The 14,699-nt window shown below is 45.2% G+C and overlaps 1 protein-coding gene across 1 annotated transcript in view; it reads left to right on the top strand.

Moving 5' to 3' along the window:
* The window catches only part of ACVR2B (activin A receptor type 2B), a 167,665-nt gene that overhangs the window by 120,389 nt on the left and 32,577 nt on the right, over nucleotides 1-14,699 (top strand). The window contains exons 2-3 of the mRNA XM_060248008.1: nucleotides 1,156-1,363; nucleotides 13,099-13,208. Coding sequence (XP_060103991.1) covers nucleotides 1,156-1,363; nucleotides 13,099-13,208 — 318 coding nt within the window. The remainder of the gene's footprint in view (nucleotides 1-1,155; nucleotides 1,364-13,098; nucleotides 13,209-14,699) is intronic.

Here is a 14,699-nt window from a genome sequence, read left to right as displayed (position 1 = left end):
TGCTTAGCTTCCAAGATTTGAGTTGCCTGGGCTATCCATATCAAGATCCTATAGGCAGCACTGTCATGACTTGTGTCTGTTCCAGGGCTAGTAGGATAAAAGATAGGGGTTGTCCAAGCTAGCCCTATCAGGTTCACTTACTGCCCCCCTTAAAAAGACTTCCGTGTTCCAGAAGTGTATGTAATGAGAGAGGCGGCTCTTGAGGACAAAAATTTTCACTGTTTCCAGGTCTCTGAAATTCCTCTTCTGAGAACTCAGGGAATGTTTGTTCCTTGAAGTAATCTGTTTGGTGGCTGTTTGGGATAATTCTTTTTCAGCAAACAGAGTGGTTTATTATTTGTTTTACTGTTTCTTATGATTGGAGGGTTTCATCGTTTTAAGGTCTTTGTTTTGTTCTGTTTGACTTTTCTTACAGTGTGTTGTTCTGCTTCTCCAGCTTTTGAAAGCTGCCTTGAGTCACCATAGATGGGTTGTAAATAGTTTAATGAATAAATAATGGCTACAACAGAGAGCCAGTTTGGTGTAGTGGTTGAGTGTGTGGACTCTTATCTGGGAGAACCAAGTTTGATTCCCCACTCCTCCACTTGCAGCTGCTGGAATGGCCTTGGGTTAGCCGTAGCTCTCGCCAGAGTTGTCCTTGAAAAGGCAGCTTCTGTCAGAGCTCTCTCAGCCCCATCCACCTCACAGGGTGTCTGTTGTGAGAGGAGAAGATATAGGCGATTGTAAGCCGCTCTGAGTCTCTGATTCAGAGAGAAGAGTGGCATATAAATCTGCAGTCTTCTTCAGTTTTGTGAAAAAATGGGGGGAGGGGTCTTGTTCCATTCATTATGGGGCTTTCACTTTGAATTTTCTTGTGCTGGTTGATTTAAAAAACTGGACAGAAGACTCTCAAAATCTTACTGGTGGAGGGTTGACGAAAGAAGTACTGTATTTCTGGTCAAGTTTTCTATTCTCTGCAATGAAAACACTGGCTGAGTTAACATCCTGTATATAATCTATGCAGATCCCAACCTTTAAGCTGTTAGATATATTAGGATGAATGATGTATACTGAGAGTTTATGCAGGTTATTAATTTTAGGGGTTTTCCCTTGCTTTTGAATGACCTGTGGGCTGTAATAAAGACTGATTGACTGACTGACTGATTCTCCCTTCAGGGCCAGGCCACGGTGAGGCTGAGACGAGGGAATGCATCTACTACAACGCCAACTGGGAGCTGGAGAAGACGAACCAGAGCGGCGTGGAACGCTGCGAAGGGGAGAAGGACAAGCGTCTCCATTGCTATGCCTCCTGGAGAAACAACTCTGGATCTATCGAGCTGGTGAAGAAAGGCTGCTGGCTAGATGATTTCAACTGCTACGACAGGTGATTACCCAGTTGGGGAAAGATGGCACTGGGGAGGGGGATGGAGCTTGTGTTCACATGGGTACCCTTTGGAAAGGGCACAGTCTTTCCCTGTTCTCTGCTTCTGTTTGCTCTGATGAGGTGGTGACAAATTGCCCGTTGTCTGTCCATAATGAGAGTTTGGCTCTAAGTGGTTAGAGCAAGGCTCTCAGTCGATGGAACCAGATCTCAGCTAGGTTGCCGTTTATTTCTTTGTTCAGAAAAGTTACATGCCGCCTCTCCAAATTGTTTGAAGCACCTCACCATATAAAAATGATGCAGTAAAATCGTTAGAAAAGGAGGAAAAGTATGCGAATCGACAACAACCAAGCCGCACAATAGACTTGAGTGATAGAATTTTGAGGGCTGTGCCGTTTTGATTTGCAAAATGAAGAGAGTCGGGTTTTTTTTAAATACCGTTCCCTCATGTATGCAACAACATCTTGCAAATACAACATTAGTGTAAAGCTTGTAGCATAGTCCATCGTGTTCTCTGTGCTAGTATTGTACTTACAAGGTATTATTTAATATAAATATATTCTTTAATATAAACGTTTACCCTCAGCCTAAGGTGGTATGCACCGCTCTCTCTTCTCATTCTGCTGCATTTGTAAACCAGACTATTATCCCAACTTTAGCTTTTAAATTATAGTTGTCATTTTTTAACCAATCCAGATATCCGTTGTGTTAGGGGGGCAAAAATGAAGGACATCATAGGGCTTACAATGAGTGCAATGTAATTATATGTTTTCAATTTTTTTTAAAAAAAATATATGATTAAATATGGATATGGGCATCCAAGAACTATTTTCTGATTGTCCCCTACAATTCTGTACAACAGTTCAAGGGAACTTTGACTTTTGAAATCTTATACCTTAAAAATCTTTTCTCTAAGGTGCGATCGGACTCAAATCTAGCTATTTCTGTTTTATGTCTGTTATCCTCTGATGTTGTCCTCAACCTTGCCCTTCTTCAGATATCTTTTATGGCTGTCAATTAGTACACATTTGTTGCTTCTCTCTTCCTTCCAAGTTTTAGTCTTTTGTTTGTTACAGTTGTAGGTCCCGCTGGTGACCCTTTTTCAGTCTTGTTTTTGAACTTGACATCTTAACTGAGAGTGCTGTTGTAAAAATCTCTAATGAGAATTGTGGAGTCACAAGGGCTATTTTCTGTTTTGATTCTGTTTGACTTCTCTTCGTCTTTTGATAGACTTGATCACTCTCTGATTCTTCGTTCTCCTTTGTTCTTTGGAGTTCACTAGTGCCCCTTCTTGATCACACTTGTATCTTGCAAAATTATTCCTCTAAAGATTTCATTCATGTCTCTTTCTTCTAGGTTTTCCTCTTTCTGTTGGTGTTTTCTCAGAGCTTAGCCCCTGGCCTGTCTATCGGGAAATTCATGAAGATTTGAGAGTGGAGCCTGGGAATGGTGTTTGGGGAGGGACCTCAGAAGAGTATAATGCCATAGAGTCCACTTTCCAAAGCCATTTAAGAACATAAGTCCATAAGAGAAGCCATGTTGGATCAGACCAATGACCCATCCAGTCCAACACTCTGGCCAAAAAACCTAGGTGCCATCAGGAGGTCAATCAGTCGGGCCAGAATACTAGAAGCCCTCCCACTGTGCCCCCCCAAGCACCAAGAATACAGAACATCACTGCCCCAGATAGAGAGTTCTAACAATACACTGTGGCTAATAGCCACTGATGGACCTTTGCTCCATATGTTTATCCAATCCCCTCTTGAAGCTGTCTATGCTTGCAGCCGCCACCACCTCCTGTGGCAGTGAATTTTCTGTAGGAGAACTGATCTCTGTAGTCTAGAATCAGTTGTGATTCCAGGAGATCTCTGGGCCCCATCTGGAGGTTGGCAACTCTATCTTGGCCCCTTTTGGCAGTCCGCTATCCTCTTTTGGCCTACTACACTATCTCAGCTGATTGGCAGAAAATATCCTACTTTGTCGTTCTACTCCCTGATTTTCTTCCTCTGTTCTTAGTCACATTTCCAACTGTCTTACAGCTATTCTGTTCAAAGAGTCTGATCATTATCGTAAACTTGGAACGCAGAAGACAAGATTTATTGTATTTCACCTATACATTTCCTCCTTTTCTTTTTTCTCTCTTGATTGCCAAGACGACTCTTTAGTCTTTTCCACATTTCCCACATGCCTCTGATCGTCCTGTTTCCTTCACAGCTCTCATGTACATTCCTTTATAGCCACCTGTACAGCTTGGTGAGACGGGAATGCGCAAAGAACATCTGTGGTACTCCCAGGGGTGGAATTCCAGCAGGAGCTCCTTTGCATATTAGGCCACACCCTGCTGATGTAGCCAATCCTCCAAGAGCTTACAAAAAAGAGCCTTGTAAGCTCTTGGAGGATTGGCTACATCAGGGGTGTGTGGCCTAATATGCAAAGGAGCTCCTAGAATTCCACCCCTGGGTACTCCTGACCACGGTTGTGGCTCTCCTGGAAGAAAAATAGCCCATAAAGGAGAAGGAGACCAGTATGGAGAATTGCCACCACTTGTATCTACCACCCCTCATGAGGTGCTTGTATCCACCTCCCCTCATGAGATCACTTCCTGTCTGCTGACTTTCCATCTTGATTTAGTTACCATTCCTTCTGCATTGTGCAATAGCGCTTGAACTCTATTTAAGACTAATTTTGTTTCCTGAAGTACATAAAAAGCAGTTTTAACCTGCACTTGATGGCCCCATTAAGGTTAGATCAGGAAAAAAAATCTCACGATACCTTGAGGTGACAGCGAAGAATAAGACCCTGTATTTAGAGAATAAGACCCCATACAGCCAGTTTGGTGTAGTGGTTATGTGTGCGGACTCTTATCTGGGAGAACCAGGTTTGATTCCCCACTCCTCCACTTGCACCTGCTGGCATGGCCTTGGATCAGCCATAGCTCTGGCAGAGGTTGTCCTTGAAAGGGCAGCTGCTGTGTGAGTCCTCTCAACCCCACCCACCTCACAGGGTGTCTGTTGTGGGGGAGGAAGGTAAAGGAGATTGTGAGCTGCTCTGAGACTCTGAGATTTGGAGTGGAGGGTGGGATATAAATCCAATATCTTCTTCTTCTTCCATTATATAGCTTGTCGCCTTTAATATAGCATCTGTGTGTTGTGTTTAATGCTGGTTTTTTTGAGTTGGAGAATCCATGGGAGGAAAGCACTCCTTGGTGTTTTCACACAGCAAAAAAGCTCAGCAGTTTCTGGCAAGCTCTGCGAAATGTCCTGTACCATTACATAGAGAGCAATATGTTCTTCCAAGAGTTGTTTGCTGCAAAAAAGGGAAACTTAGTCATTCATGAATGCGTACTGGAAAAGAGGAAGACACCAGGGTCTAACGGGGCTGCTTTTAGAGATGCTGTTTCTGTTTGGTCTTTGGAGAGCCAGTTTGGTGTAGTGGTTAAGTGTACGGACTCTTATCTGGGAGAACCGGGTTTGATTCCCCACTCCTCCACTTACAGCTGCTGGCATGGCCTTGGGTCAGCCATAGCTCTGGCAGAGGTTGTCCTTGAAAGGGCAGCTGCTGTGAGAGCCCTCTCCAGCCCCACCCACCTCACAGGGTGTCTGTTGTGGGGGAGGAAGGGAAAGGAGATTGTGAGCCGCTCTGAGACTCTTCGGAGTGGAGGGCGGGATATAAATCCAATATCTTCATCTACCTCACAGGGTGTCTGTTGTGGGGGAGGAAGGTAAAGGAGATTGTGAGCCGCTCTGAGACTCTTCGGAGTGGAGGGCGGGATATAAATCCAATATCTTCATCTACCTCACAGGGTGTCTGTTGTGGGGGAGGAAGGTAAAGGAGATTGTGAGCCGCTCTGAGACTCTTTGGAGTGGAGGGCGGGATATAAATCCAATATCATCATCATCATCATCTTCTTCTTCTTCTTCTTCTTCTTCTTCTTCTTCTTCTTCTTCTTCTTCTTCTTCTTCTTCTTCTTCTTCTTCTTCTTCTTCTTCTTCTTCTTCTTCTTCTTCTTCTTCTTCTTCTTCCATCACAGTGATTTTTGCATGGACATGCATTATATTCCCCTGCTTGAGAACTCTCACTTGCCAAATGTAAATTGTTTCTGGTTGAAAGGAGCTGAGTTTTGAATTGATATCAGGTGTTGCACAGTGTTCTATTTGATTACTGGCTCACTCAACACATGTATGTGTGTGATGGCAAATGTCCACGAGATACAAGCATGAATGTGTGAATCAGGCTCATACTACCATGGAGTAGTGAGGTTGAGAGGATGCCGGTGGAGTGTGTTTTCCCTTTTATACTCTCTAATCTGTGTGTCAAAATGGAAATTCTGTACTCTCCTTGAAGGCTCAATGCAGGTTATTTAGTATTGGAAGGTTTCCCTCTCTCAGCATCAGTATCACAGAATTAAGAATCCATCCATTTGTTACACAACGTTGCTGGAATATGCGTGATCATGCAAGCTGCTATTTGTGTGAGCTGTGTAACATCAGGTAAGCATCAGTAAATCTCAGTGGCAGAGTTGGTGAACGAAGAGTAGGCCATAAGTGCGGACAGTTATTTTTGCATATTATGACTACGAGTATCGTTTAAGAACACAAGAACATAAGAGAAACCATGTTGGATCAGGCCAATGGCCCATCCAGTCCAACACTGTCACACAGTGGCCAAAAAGCAAAACAGGTGCCACCAGGAGGTCCAGTAGTGGGGCCAGGTCGTTAGAAGCCCTCCCACTGTTGCCTCCCCCCCCCAAACACCAAGAATACAGAGCATCATTGCCCCAGACAGAGAGTTCCACCTACACCCTGTAGCTAATAGCCACTAATGGATCTCTGCTCCAGATGTTTATCCAATCCCCTCTTAAAGCCATCTGTGCTTGTAGCTGCCGCCAGCTCCTGTGGCAAACAAGCATGGAGTTTTCTGTGTGATAAATTGCAGCTTACAACTTGATAGCAATGCAAACAGTTGTCACAAAACATTCTTCCTTATCCCCGTTGGCTCTTTGCTCGACAGAGGGAAGTAGAACACCTTCGAAAATAAAGCTTAGGGTTCGTTATGGTGCTTCTGTAAAGAAGTTGAGTTCCGTAATCTTGAACCCCTGAAAAGCTGGTGGTGGAAAGCACTGTAAAGTTGCAGCCAATTTATAGCTCCCCTGTAGGCTTTTAAGGCTTCAGAGATGGTTTGCCATTGTGTCACTACCCTGGTATTCCTTTGAGATCTCCTATCCAAATACTAGTCAGGGCTAACCCTGCTTAACTTCCAAGATCTGATGAGACTGGACTAAGCTGGACCAAGCTGACAGGCTGCTCATAGAATGCAGGAACAACATTGAATAATTGTCAAGAGTTAGTGTAACATACTTATCAGTGGCAACATGAGCTACAGCTCATGTTCACATTAATCCATGATTTTAGTGAGTAAGCTGTGAACTCACTGGTCAGCCTCTTTGTCCACTTGACCTCTTTGTCCTCTCAGCTTGGTGCGGTAGTTAAGAGCAGTGGACTCTAATCCAGATAACTAGGTTTGATTCCCCATTCTTCTTCCACATGCAGCCAGCTGGGTGACCTTAGGTCAGTCACAGTCCTCTTGAAGCTCTCTCAGGCCCACCTGCCTCACAGGGTGATTGTAAGCCATCCTGAGACTCCTTTGAGTACACATTGTGCATGCAAAAGAAGAGTTCCCCACCAGAGGCCATGGGCAGCCCTAGCGTACAGTGCTTTCAGTACAGGGCCTACTGTAAGCTCCTGGAGCATTGGCTACATGAGGGGTGTGTGGCCTAATATGCAAAGGAGGTCCTGCTAGAATTCCTTACAGGGCTCTTCGTACAGGGCCTGCTGTAAGCTCCAGGAGGATTGGCTACATCAGGGGTGTGTGGCCTAATATGCAAAGGAGGTCCTGCTAGAATTCCTTACAGGGCTCTTCGTACAGGGCCTGCTGTAAGTTCCAGGAGGATTGGCTACATCAGGGGTGTGTGGCCTAATATGCAAAGGAGGTCCTGCTAGAATTCCTTTCAGGGCTCTTCTTACAGGGCCTACTGTAAGCTCCAGGAGGATTGGCTACATCAGGGGTGTGTGGCCTAATATGCAAAGGAGGTCCTGCTAGAATTCCTTACAGGGCCCTTCGTACAGGGCCTGCTGTAAGCTCCAGGAGGATTGGCTACATCAGGGGTGTGTGGCCTAATATGCAAAGGAAGTCCTGCTAGAATTCCTTTCAGGGCTCTTAGTACAGGGCCTGCTGTAAGCTCCAGGAGGATTGGCTACATCAGGGGTGTGTGGCCTAATATGTAAAGGAGGTCTTACTAGAATTCCTTACAGGGCTCTTAGTACATGGCCTACTGTAAGCTCCTGGAGCATTGGCTACATCAGGGGTAAGTGGCCTAATATGCAAAGGAGTTCCTGCTACAAAAAAAGCCCTGCTTATTAAGAATACAGGAGTTTGCTTGCTGCATGAGCAGTTGGAGGATCAACTCAGCAGGGATAGAACTTGCAATAAGAATCCCTGTGTCAGTAAACCTCACCCTCCAGCCACAACAGACCATAAGCACAAGTGTTTGCATTTCCCAGCAGTCATTCCATAATGACCTTGCCTCTCCTGTCATTCTTCTTTCTTCTATTGTTTCTCCTGGTGTTGACATTTAGAGTACAAGCTCTTCAGAGCTTGCTTCTGTTTACTTCATTTATATATTGCCTTTCTATAAAGGTGCTCAAGGTAGTGTACCATTTAAAACACTGTAACGTCTGTGTGTGTGTGTGGGGGGGGGGGAATAACAGCTTTAATGGCCCAGACTAACCCCATCTTATCAGAGCTCAGAAACTAAATGGGGACAGTACTTGGATGGGAGACCACCAAGAAAGACTGGGGTTGCCATGCAGAGCAAGGTGAAGTCAATTCACTTCTGATCTTCTCTTGCCTCGATATTTATTTATTTATTTATGATTTATATCCCGCCCTTCCCACCAGGTGGCTCAGGGCGGCTCACAACATAAAATCCAACATTTAAAAACATTGAAACATTAGGGATAGCCTAAATCTGGAAGAGCTACACTTAGTTTCCTGTGCCGGTTAGTTATAAGCCAGCCGGAAGAGGGTTGTCTTACAGGCCCTGCGGAACTGCGCAAGGTCCCGCAGGGCCCTCACCTCTTCTGGCAGCTGGTTCCACCAGGAAGGGGCCATAACAGAGAAGGCCCTGTCCCTAGTAGATTTTAGGCGGGCTTCCTTTGGCCCGGGGATAACGAGAAGATTTTGGGTTCCCGATCTCAGTACTCTCTGGGGAACATGTGGGGAGAGACGGTCCTTCAGGTAGGCAGGTCCTAGGCCATATATATCCTTTATAACATTACAGCACCCTCTAATTGGGTATTTAAGTAATTTGATTAATTCTGTATACTGCATAAAGGTAAATGTAGTTCCCTGTGCAAGCACTGAATTGTTACCGACCCATGGGTTGATGTTGCATCATGGCATTTTCACGGCAGACTTTTTACGGGATGGTTTGCCATTGCCTTCCCCAGTCATCTACGCTTTCCCCTCAGCAAGCTGGGTACTCATTTGACCAACTTCGGAAGGGTGGAAGGCTGAGTCAGCCTTGAGACGGCTACCTGAACTCAGCTTCTGCCGGAATCGAACTCAGGTCATGAGCAGAGAGTTCGGATTGCAGTACTGCAGCTTACCACTCTGTGCCATGGGGCTCTACTGCATAACTTGATTCTTATATGTTTTAATGAATTTGCATTTGGGATTGAAGTTAAATAAGAGGGTTTTTTTTAGAACAGCGGTCTCTCTTTCTTGATGCATTTGGGAAGCCAGCTCCCCTCCCTCCCCAAAAAGAATGCAGTGAGGATGGAAGTGCATGAAAAGGTTCCTGTACTCCTTGTTTCCCCCCAACACAAAGCTCTCTTTGCCAGACTCTAATCTGACTGTTTTACAACCTTGGCAGCACACTTTACTGTATGGAACAATAAACCTGCAGAATTATCTCAAGCCATTGTTGGTCCTTTTACAAGCTTCTGGCCCTCTCTTCTTTTTGCTGTGAAGCATCATGCTCATTGATCTAATAACGATTGGGATTTGTGGAGTTGCTGTAGGAGCGCTCAAGGATTTGGCCTTGCCCCATGGGATTTTCCTGACTTTCAGCTCCCCGATCTGCATGCCATATTGGCCTATATTCTACCACTCTCCCCAGCAAAATTTGAAACGTTCTTTCAGCACAAGATGGCTTTCTTCAACCACAGTAGCTGTTCAGCTGTTTTGTCTGCTGCATGGCTAGTGGTGATTCAAGAGACAAGAACTGCCTTTGGAGACACATGTGTGGTTCTGTGGATTTTGCATGAGCATGACAATCCTTTGCCACAATAGTGCAATATAGGGTTGCCAAGTCCAATTCAAGAAATATTTGGGGACTTTGGGGGTGGAGCCACGAGACACTGGGGTGGAGCCAGGAGCAAGGTGGTGGCAAGCATAATTGAATTCCAAAGGGAGTTCTGGCCATCACATTTAAAGGGGCTGCACACCTTTTAAATGCTTTCCCTCCATTGGAAACAATGAAGGATAGGGGCACCTCCTTTGGGGGCTCATAGAATTGGACCCCCTTTTGAAACTTGGAAGGTGTTTTGAGGAGAGGCATTGGATGCTATGCTGCAAATTTGGTGCTTCTACCCCAAAAAACAACACACACCCCCGCAGAAACCCAGATCAGTGGATCACTCCTCCATTATACCCTGTGGGAATTGGTCTCCATAGGGAATAATGGAATGCCCAGCAGACATTTCTGTCCCCCGCCCCCGCTTTCTGATGACCCTGAAGCTGGGAGAGGGCCTCCAAACCGGGGATCCCTCACCTCCACTTGAGGATTGGCAACCCTCGTGCAATAGGAAAACACTTTTAAGGCTGTAGAAAATGTGATAAAGTCCAGCAACCTGTAGGACTGTGTCATGGGTGCTGGGGACCCTTCAGAGGAAGTTGAGTCTGATGAGGAAACTGTGCCCCTGCCACCTGCACCAGTGCCCCTGCCTCCTGCTGGAGAAGATCCCAGCCCCCCTGCCTCGCCCTCTCGGGTGGCTCGTGTGCGTGACCGCCTCCGGCAGGACCTCAGGGATCGGAGGAGGGCGGCACGCTCACAAGCAAGACGCTCCCTGAGCCCTGAGTTCTGAGAGGATTCTGGCCCTTCTAAGAGCAAGGATGCTTGAGTGGTAACAGGATCCTGGCTGCCTCCCTGAGCCAGCAATTAGCCCAAACGGGCAACAGCCAGCAGAGGGCTATATAGCTGTGGGCTTTGGGAGGAAGCTTTGTGGAAGCAACTAGTCATCTCCCTGACATTCTAGCATCCACTCCGGCTTGACTTTGGTTCCTGACTCCCTGACTTTGGCTTTGGACTTCTGGACTCCCTGACCTCGGCTTCTGGACCTCAGACCTGCGATACTTCTACAGTGATTCGGAGTTGGCGCCTCGGACCCTCCTGCTTACTGGCTACAGACCTCGGACTGCCTCTGGACTTTGCCTGACCCGGCCCCAGCCGTGACAGACTGCTAATTCAACTCCTCTTACGCACGCAGTTCCTTTACTGTGCTTATGAATTTTATTATCCTCTTGGACTACATGATGTTTTGACATTTGTTCCTTCAGACAGAATTGGAAATCAAAATGCCTACTATACTTAATATACCTTAGTGCATGAAGCTGCCGTATCCTGAATTGAATCCTTGATCCATAAAGTTTGGTAACTGTCTACTCAGGCTGGCAGTAGCTCTCCAGGATTTCAGGCAGAGAAAGGACTTCCATATTACCTATTTATTAGTTTGCTTGTTTTACAAAATGTATATTCTGCCTTTCTTGCCCTCATTAAGGACCACCCAGACAGCTAACAAATTACGACATATATAATAAAAACCACATCTTTAAAACCCACAAAACCCCACATCATTAAAACCAGAGCTAAAATATTTTGTTCTTTTAAAACTTTTATTACAGAGCTCAAGGCAGCTTACAGACATAGATAAAACACATAAAATAATATGCATTAAGAAACATAAAATCAAAATATAAAATCACTACTCAGGACTACCACCAGGACTTTTTTTGAGCAGGAATGCAGTTCCAGCTGGCTTGGTGTCAGGAGGTATGGCTTAATATGCAAATGAGTTCCTGCTGGGCTTATTCTGTAATAAATTTCAGATGCTGCACCCATGTCATTTCTTGCCCAAGATATCTAGCAGAGCATACCCTTTTCTCTCTCTTAAGAATAGCAAATACTCTTAAGACCATAACGTCTGAACTCAAACGGTTTGTCTTTTCCAAGCTTCAAGCAAAGACAGATGAAGAGCTCTGCAAGACCTCTTGATTCACTCCATAATGTAAAAAAAAAAAAATACTGCTTTTGAGGATAGAAGAGATAAATTAGAGGTACAAATAACAAATGCAACATACAAAAAAAAGCATCAAGGTATATGTGTTTGTTTGTCTCCCTTTAGGAGAAAAACAGAAGCCTTCATCCAAAGATAGTATTGCACATCACAATTGTATTTTTTTTTTTAAAAAAAACCCACTTATTTGCAGAGAAAAGACAGAAATCTGATTAATCAGTCCTCCGTGTTAACTACAGGGGCAGTGTTGGCTCTGTCTTCTGAAGACACTTGGTGCTGTTTGATTTGGGGGAGTGCAATATTATTTTGCATATAAAGTAGAGAATATAAGTCTCCATATGCATAAAGTTTAATTGGCGTAGTGGCTATATGTGGGCACCCATTTCCAGATGTTTTCCAGGGCAGCTGTCAGAAGTCAGGTAGGATGCACTCTGCTGTTCCAAATCATCATTCACCTCCTTCATTTTCCTTCATAAAGGTTAAGCAAATGAGTCTAATAGGGCAGTCTCCAGTTCATGGATCCGGTCTCTGTTAACGGAGCCTGTTATTGGGTGCTAGCAGGCAGACGGCATACAATGTGCACTAACTACCACAAATGCCACCTTTCTCTCCTCACCTTCGAAATGGCTGTAACAGAATCCCCCCCTTTTCATTTTTTTTTTAAAGGTAGTCTCCCGTGCAAGCACCAGTCATTTCCGGCTCTGGGATGATGTCACGTCACGGCATTTTTATGGGGTGGTTTGCCATTGCCTTCCCCAGTCATCTACGCTTCCCCCCCAGCAAGCTGGGTACTCATTTTACCGACCTCGGAAGGATGGAAGGCTGAGTCAACCTCGAGCTGACTACCTGAACCCAGCTTCCGCCGGGATTGAACTCAGATCGTGAGCAGAAGGCTCCGACTGCAGTACTGCAGCTTTAACACTGCGCCATAGGGCTGCTCTCTTCGTACAGATCAGAAAAAATGTGTGAGAGAGCCCTGATAGTTCATGGTTTTAGCCACTGCACAACGCAAACGTATTCCCTCTGTGACTCCATTGGTGGTGGTTGTCTGAAAATTTCCTTGCCTCTCTGCTTCCTTTCTTTAAAATTAAAGCGTGGGTGCGAGTGGTTGAAACCAAAGTATATTAGAGCTTTACTTAAACTTGTATATTTTCAGCTATATCTTGCCCTGCTGTAGACTTAAAAGGGCTCTTGAGATTGCATATGGGGAGTGTTCAGCCTCTTGTAACAAAAGGTGCCTTCATTCAGCAAAATATAACAGAAGCTGGTGGTAAACAGAAAAAATAATTCACTGTGCCCCCGTGTGGCTCCTTTTCTGAGGATAGTGCAAGGAGTGGCTTATTTTTTATTTTTTAAAAAGAAATGTTTTCTTTTGTGCTGCAGGCAGGAATGTGTGGCCACAGAAGAGAGCCCACAAGTGTTCTTCTGCTGCTGCGAAGGGAACTACTGCAACGAAAAGTTCACTCACTTACCTGAAGTTTCAGGACCGGAAGGTGAGCCTCACATATGTCAGGAACAAAAGCTTTTGTGTTCTGCTAACCTTGAATTTCATAGACAGGCAGGGAACAGAAAGCCCAGTTAGAACAATGATGTTTTTCAGGTCCTGAAGTTGAGAATTTCTGCAAAGTTAGGTTTGTTTGTTTGCTTGTCTGTTTCAGAACATGGCGAGATTTTTCTTTTCTTTTCCCTCATAGTCTCAAGTAAAGCGATTGCCCAGAGGATTGCAAGGCCTAAAAGTGAAAGCAACAAATTCCTTTTCCTCCTTGAATCCAAGGGGTGGATCACTGCAGACAGAATGTTTGTGGGAGGAGAATAACACGGTCTGCTTTCTGCAGATTGAGCTAAATATCTCAATTAGCTGGTATCAAAATGCCAATTGGCATGGCGGGCGGGAGAAGTGTGATTACAGTGAGGCAGCCCCCATGAATTCTGGCATCGTTAGTAAAGGGATGAGCATCTAGTTCACAGACACCTTGGTGAGTCTGAGGTATTCCCCACAAAGCATGTAGTTCTGATTGCTTCTTGTTCCCAATTTTTAGGCATTGGTAAAGCCATTCTGTGTCAGTCTCTTTTCACAACATCAGCAGGGTTATTGACAGGACAGACCCAAAGTCTCAGGTTTGTCTTGTCCCTTACCAGTGCTTCTGAGAAAGCTTAATAGACCAATGAGTTGGAGTTTAGATCAACAACTCCCCCCCTCCCCCTCAAAGGATAGGGAGTATAAGGTTCTGGGTGTTTGGGGACTGGCTGTCAGCAGGCCAGGGGTTAAAATCCAAATCAAGCTGACCTGCAACATGTTGCAAACGTGATGCTTGTAAAACAGAAGGAGAGCCCGTTTGGTGTAGTGGTTAAGTGTGTAGACTCTTATATGGGAGAACCGGGTTTGATTCCCCACTCCTCCACTTGCAGCTGCTGGAATGGCCTTGGGTCAGCCGTAGCTCTTGCATAGGTTGTCCTTGAAAGGGCAGCTGCTGTGAGAGCCCTCTCAGCCTCACCCACCTCAAAGGGTGTCTGTTGTGGGGGGAGAAGATATAGGAGTTTGTGACCGCTCTGAGACTCTGAGATTCCGAGTATAGGGTGGGATTTAAATCCAATATCATCTTCTTCTTCACCTATGCTGACTTTGCATGCTCCCAACATCTCGTTTAAACCAAGTCTTCAGGCACCGTGCATGCAGTGTTAGCATTCCAAAGGCCCATAGTCCCAAGTGGGTGTTACACTGGTGTGCTAACACCACAGCACCCAACCTTTTTGCTTGCACCCCCACCAGCCCTGTTTAAATGAGAGGCCTAATGCATGCAGTTTTCAAATGCCAACATCAAGGAATGAGTGTTCATTTGATAGCTGTTGTTCTTCACAAATATATACAGGTTTTATGAATTGCATGTAGATAAAACTACCAACATCCACTGTGATCCTTCTACTCTGTTTTCAAGATTTGGCTGGGAGGAGCTGTGGCTAAATGGTCAGAGGGTATGTTTTGC

This window comes from Heteronotia binoei, chromosome 10, assembly GCF_032191835.1.
Source record: "Heteronotia binoei isolate CCM8104 ecotype False Entrance Well chromosome 10, APGP_CSIRO_Hbin_v1, whole genome shotgun sequence".
In the NCBI taxonomy this organism is placed as follows: domain Eukaryota; kingdom Metazoa; phylum Chordata; class Lepidosauria; order Squamata; family Gekkonidae; genus Heteronotia; species Heteronotia binoei.
The sequence above is the reverse complement of the archived record's forward strand: the minus strand, read 5'-3'. Positions and strand labels throughout refer to the sequence as shown.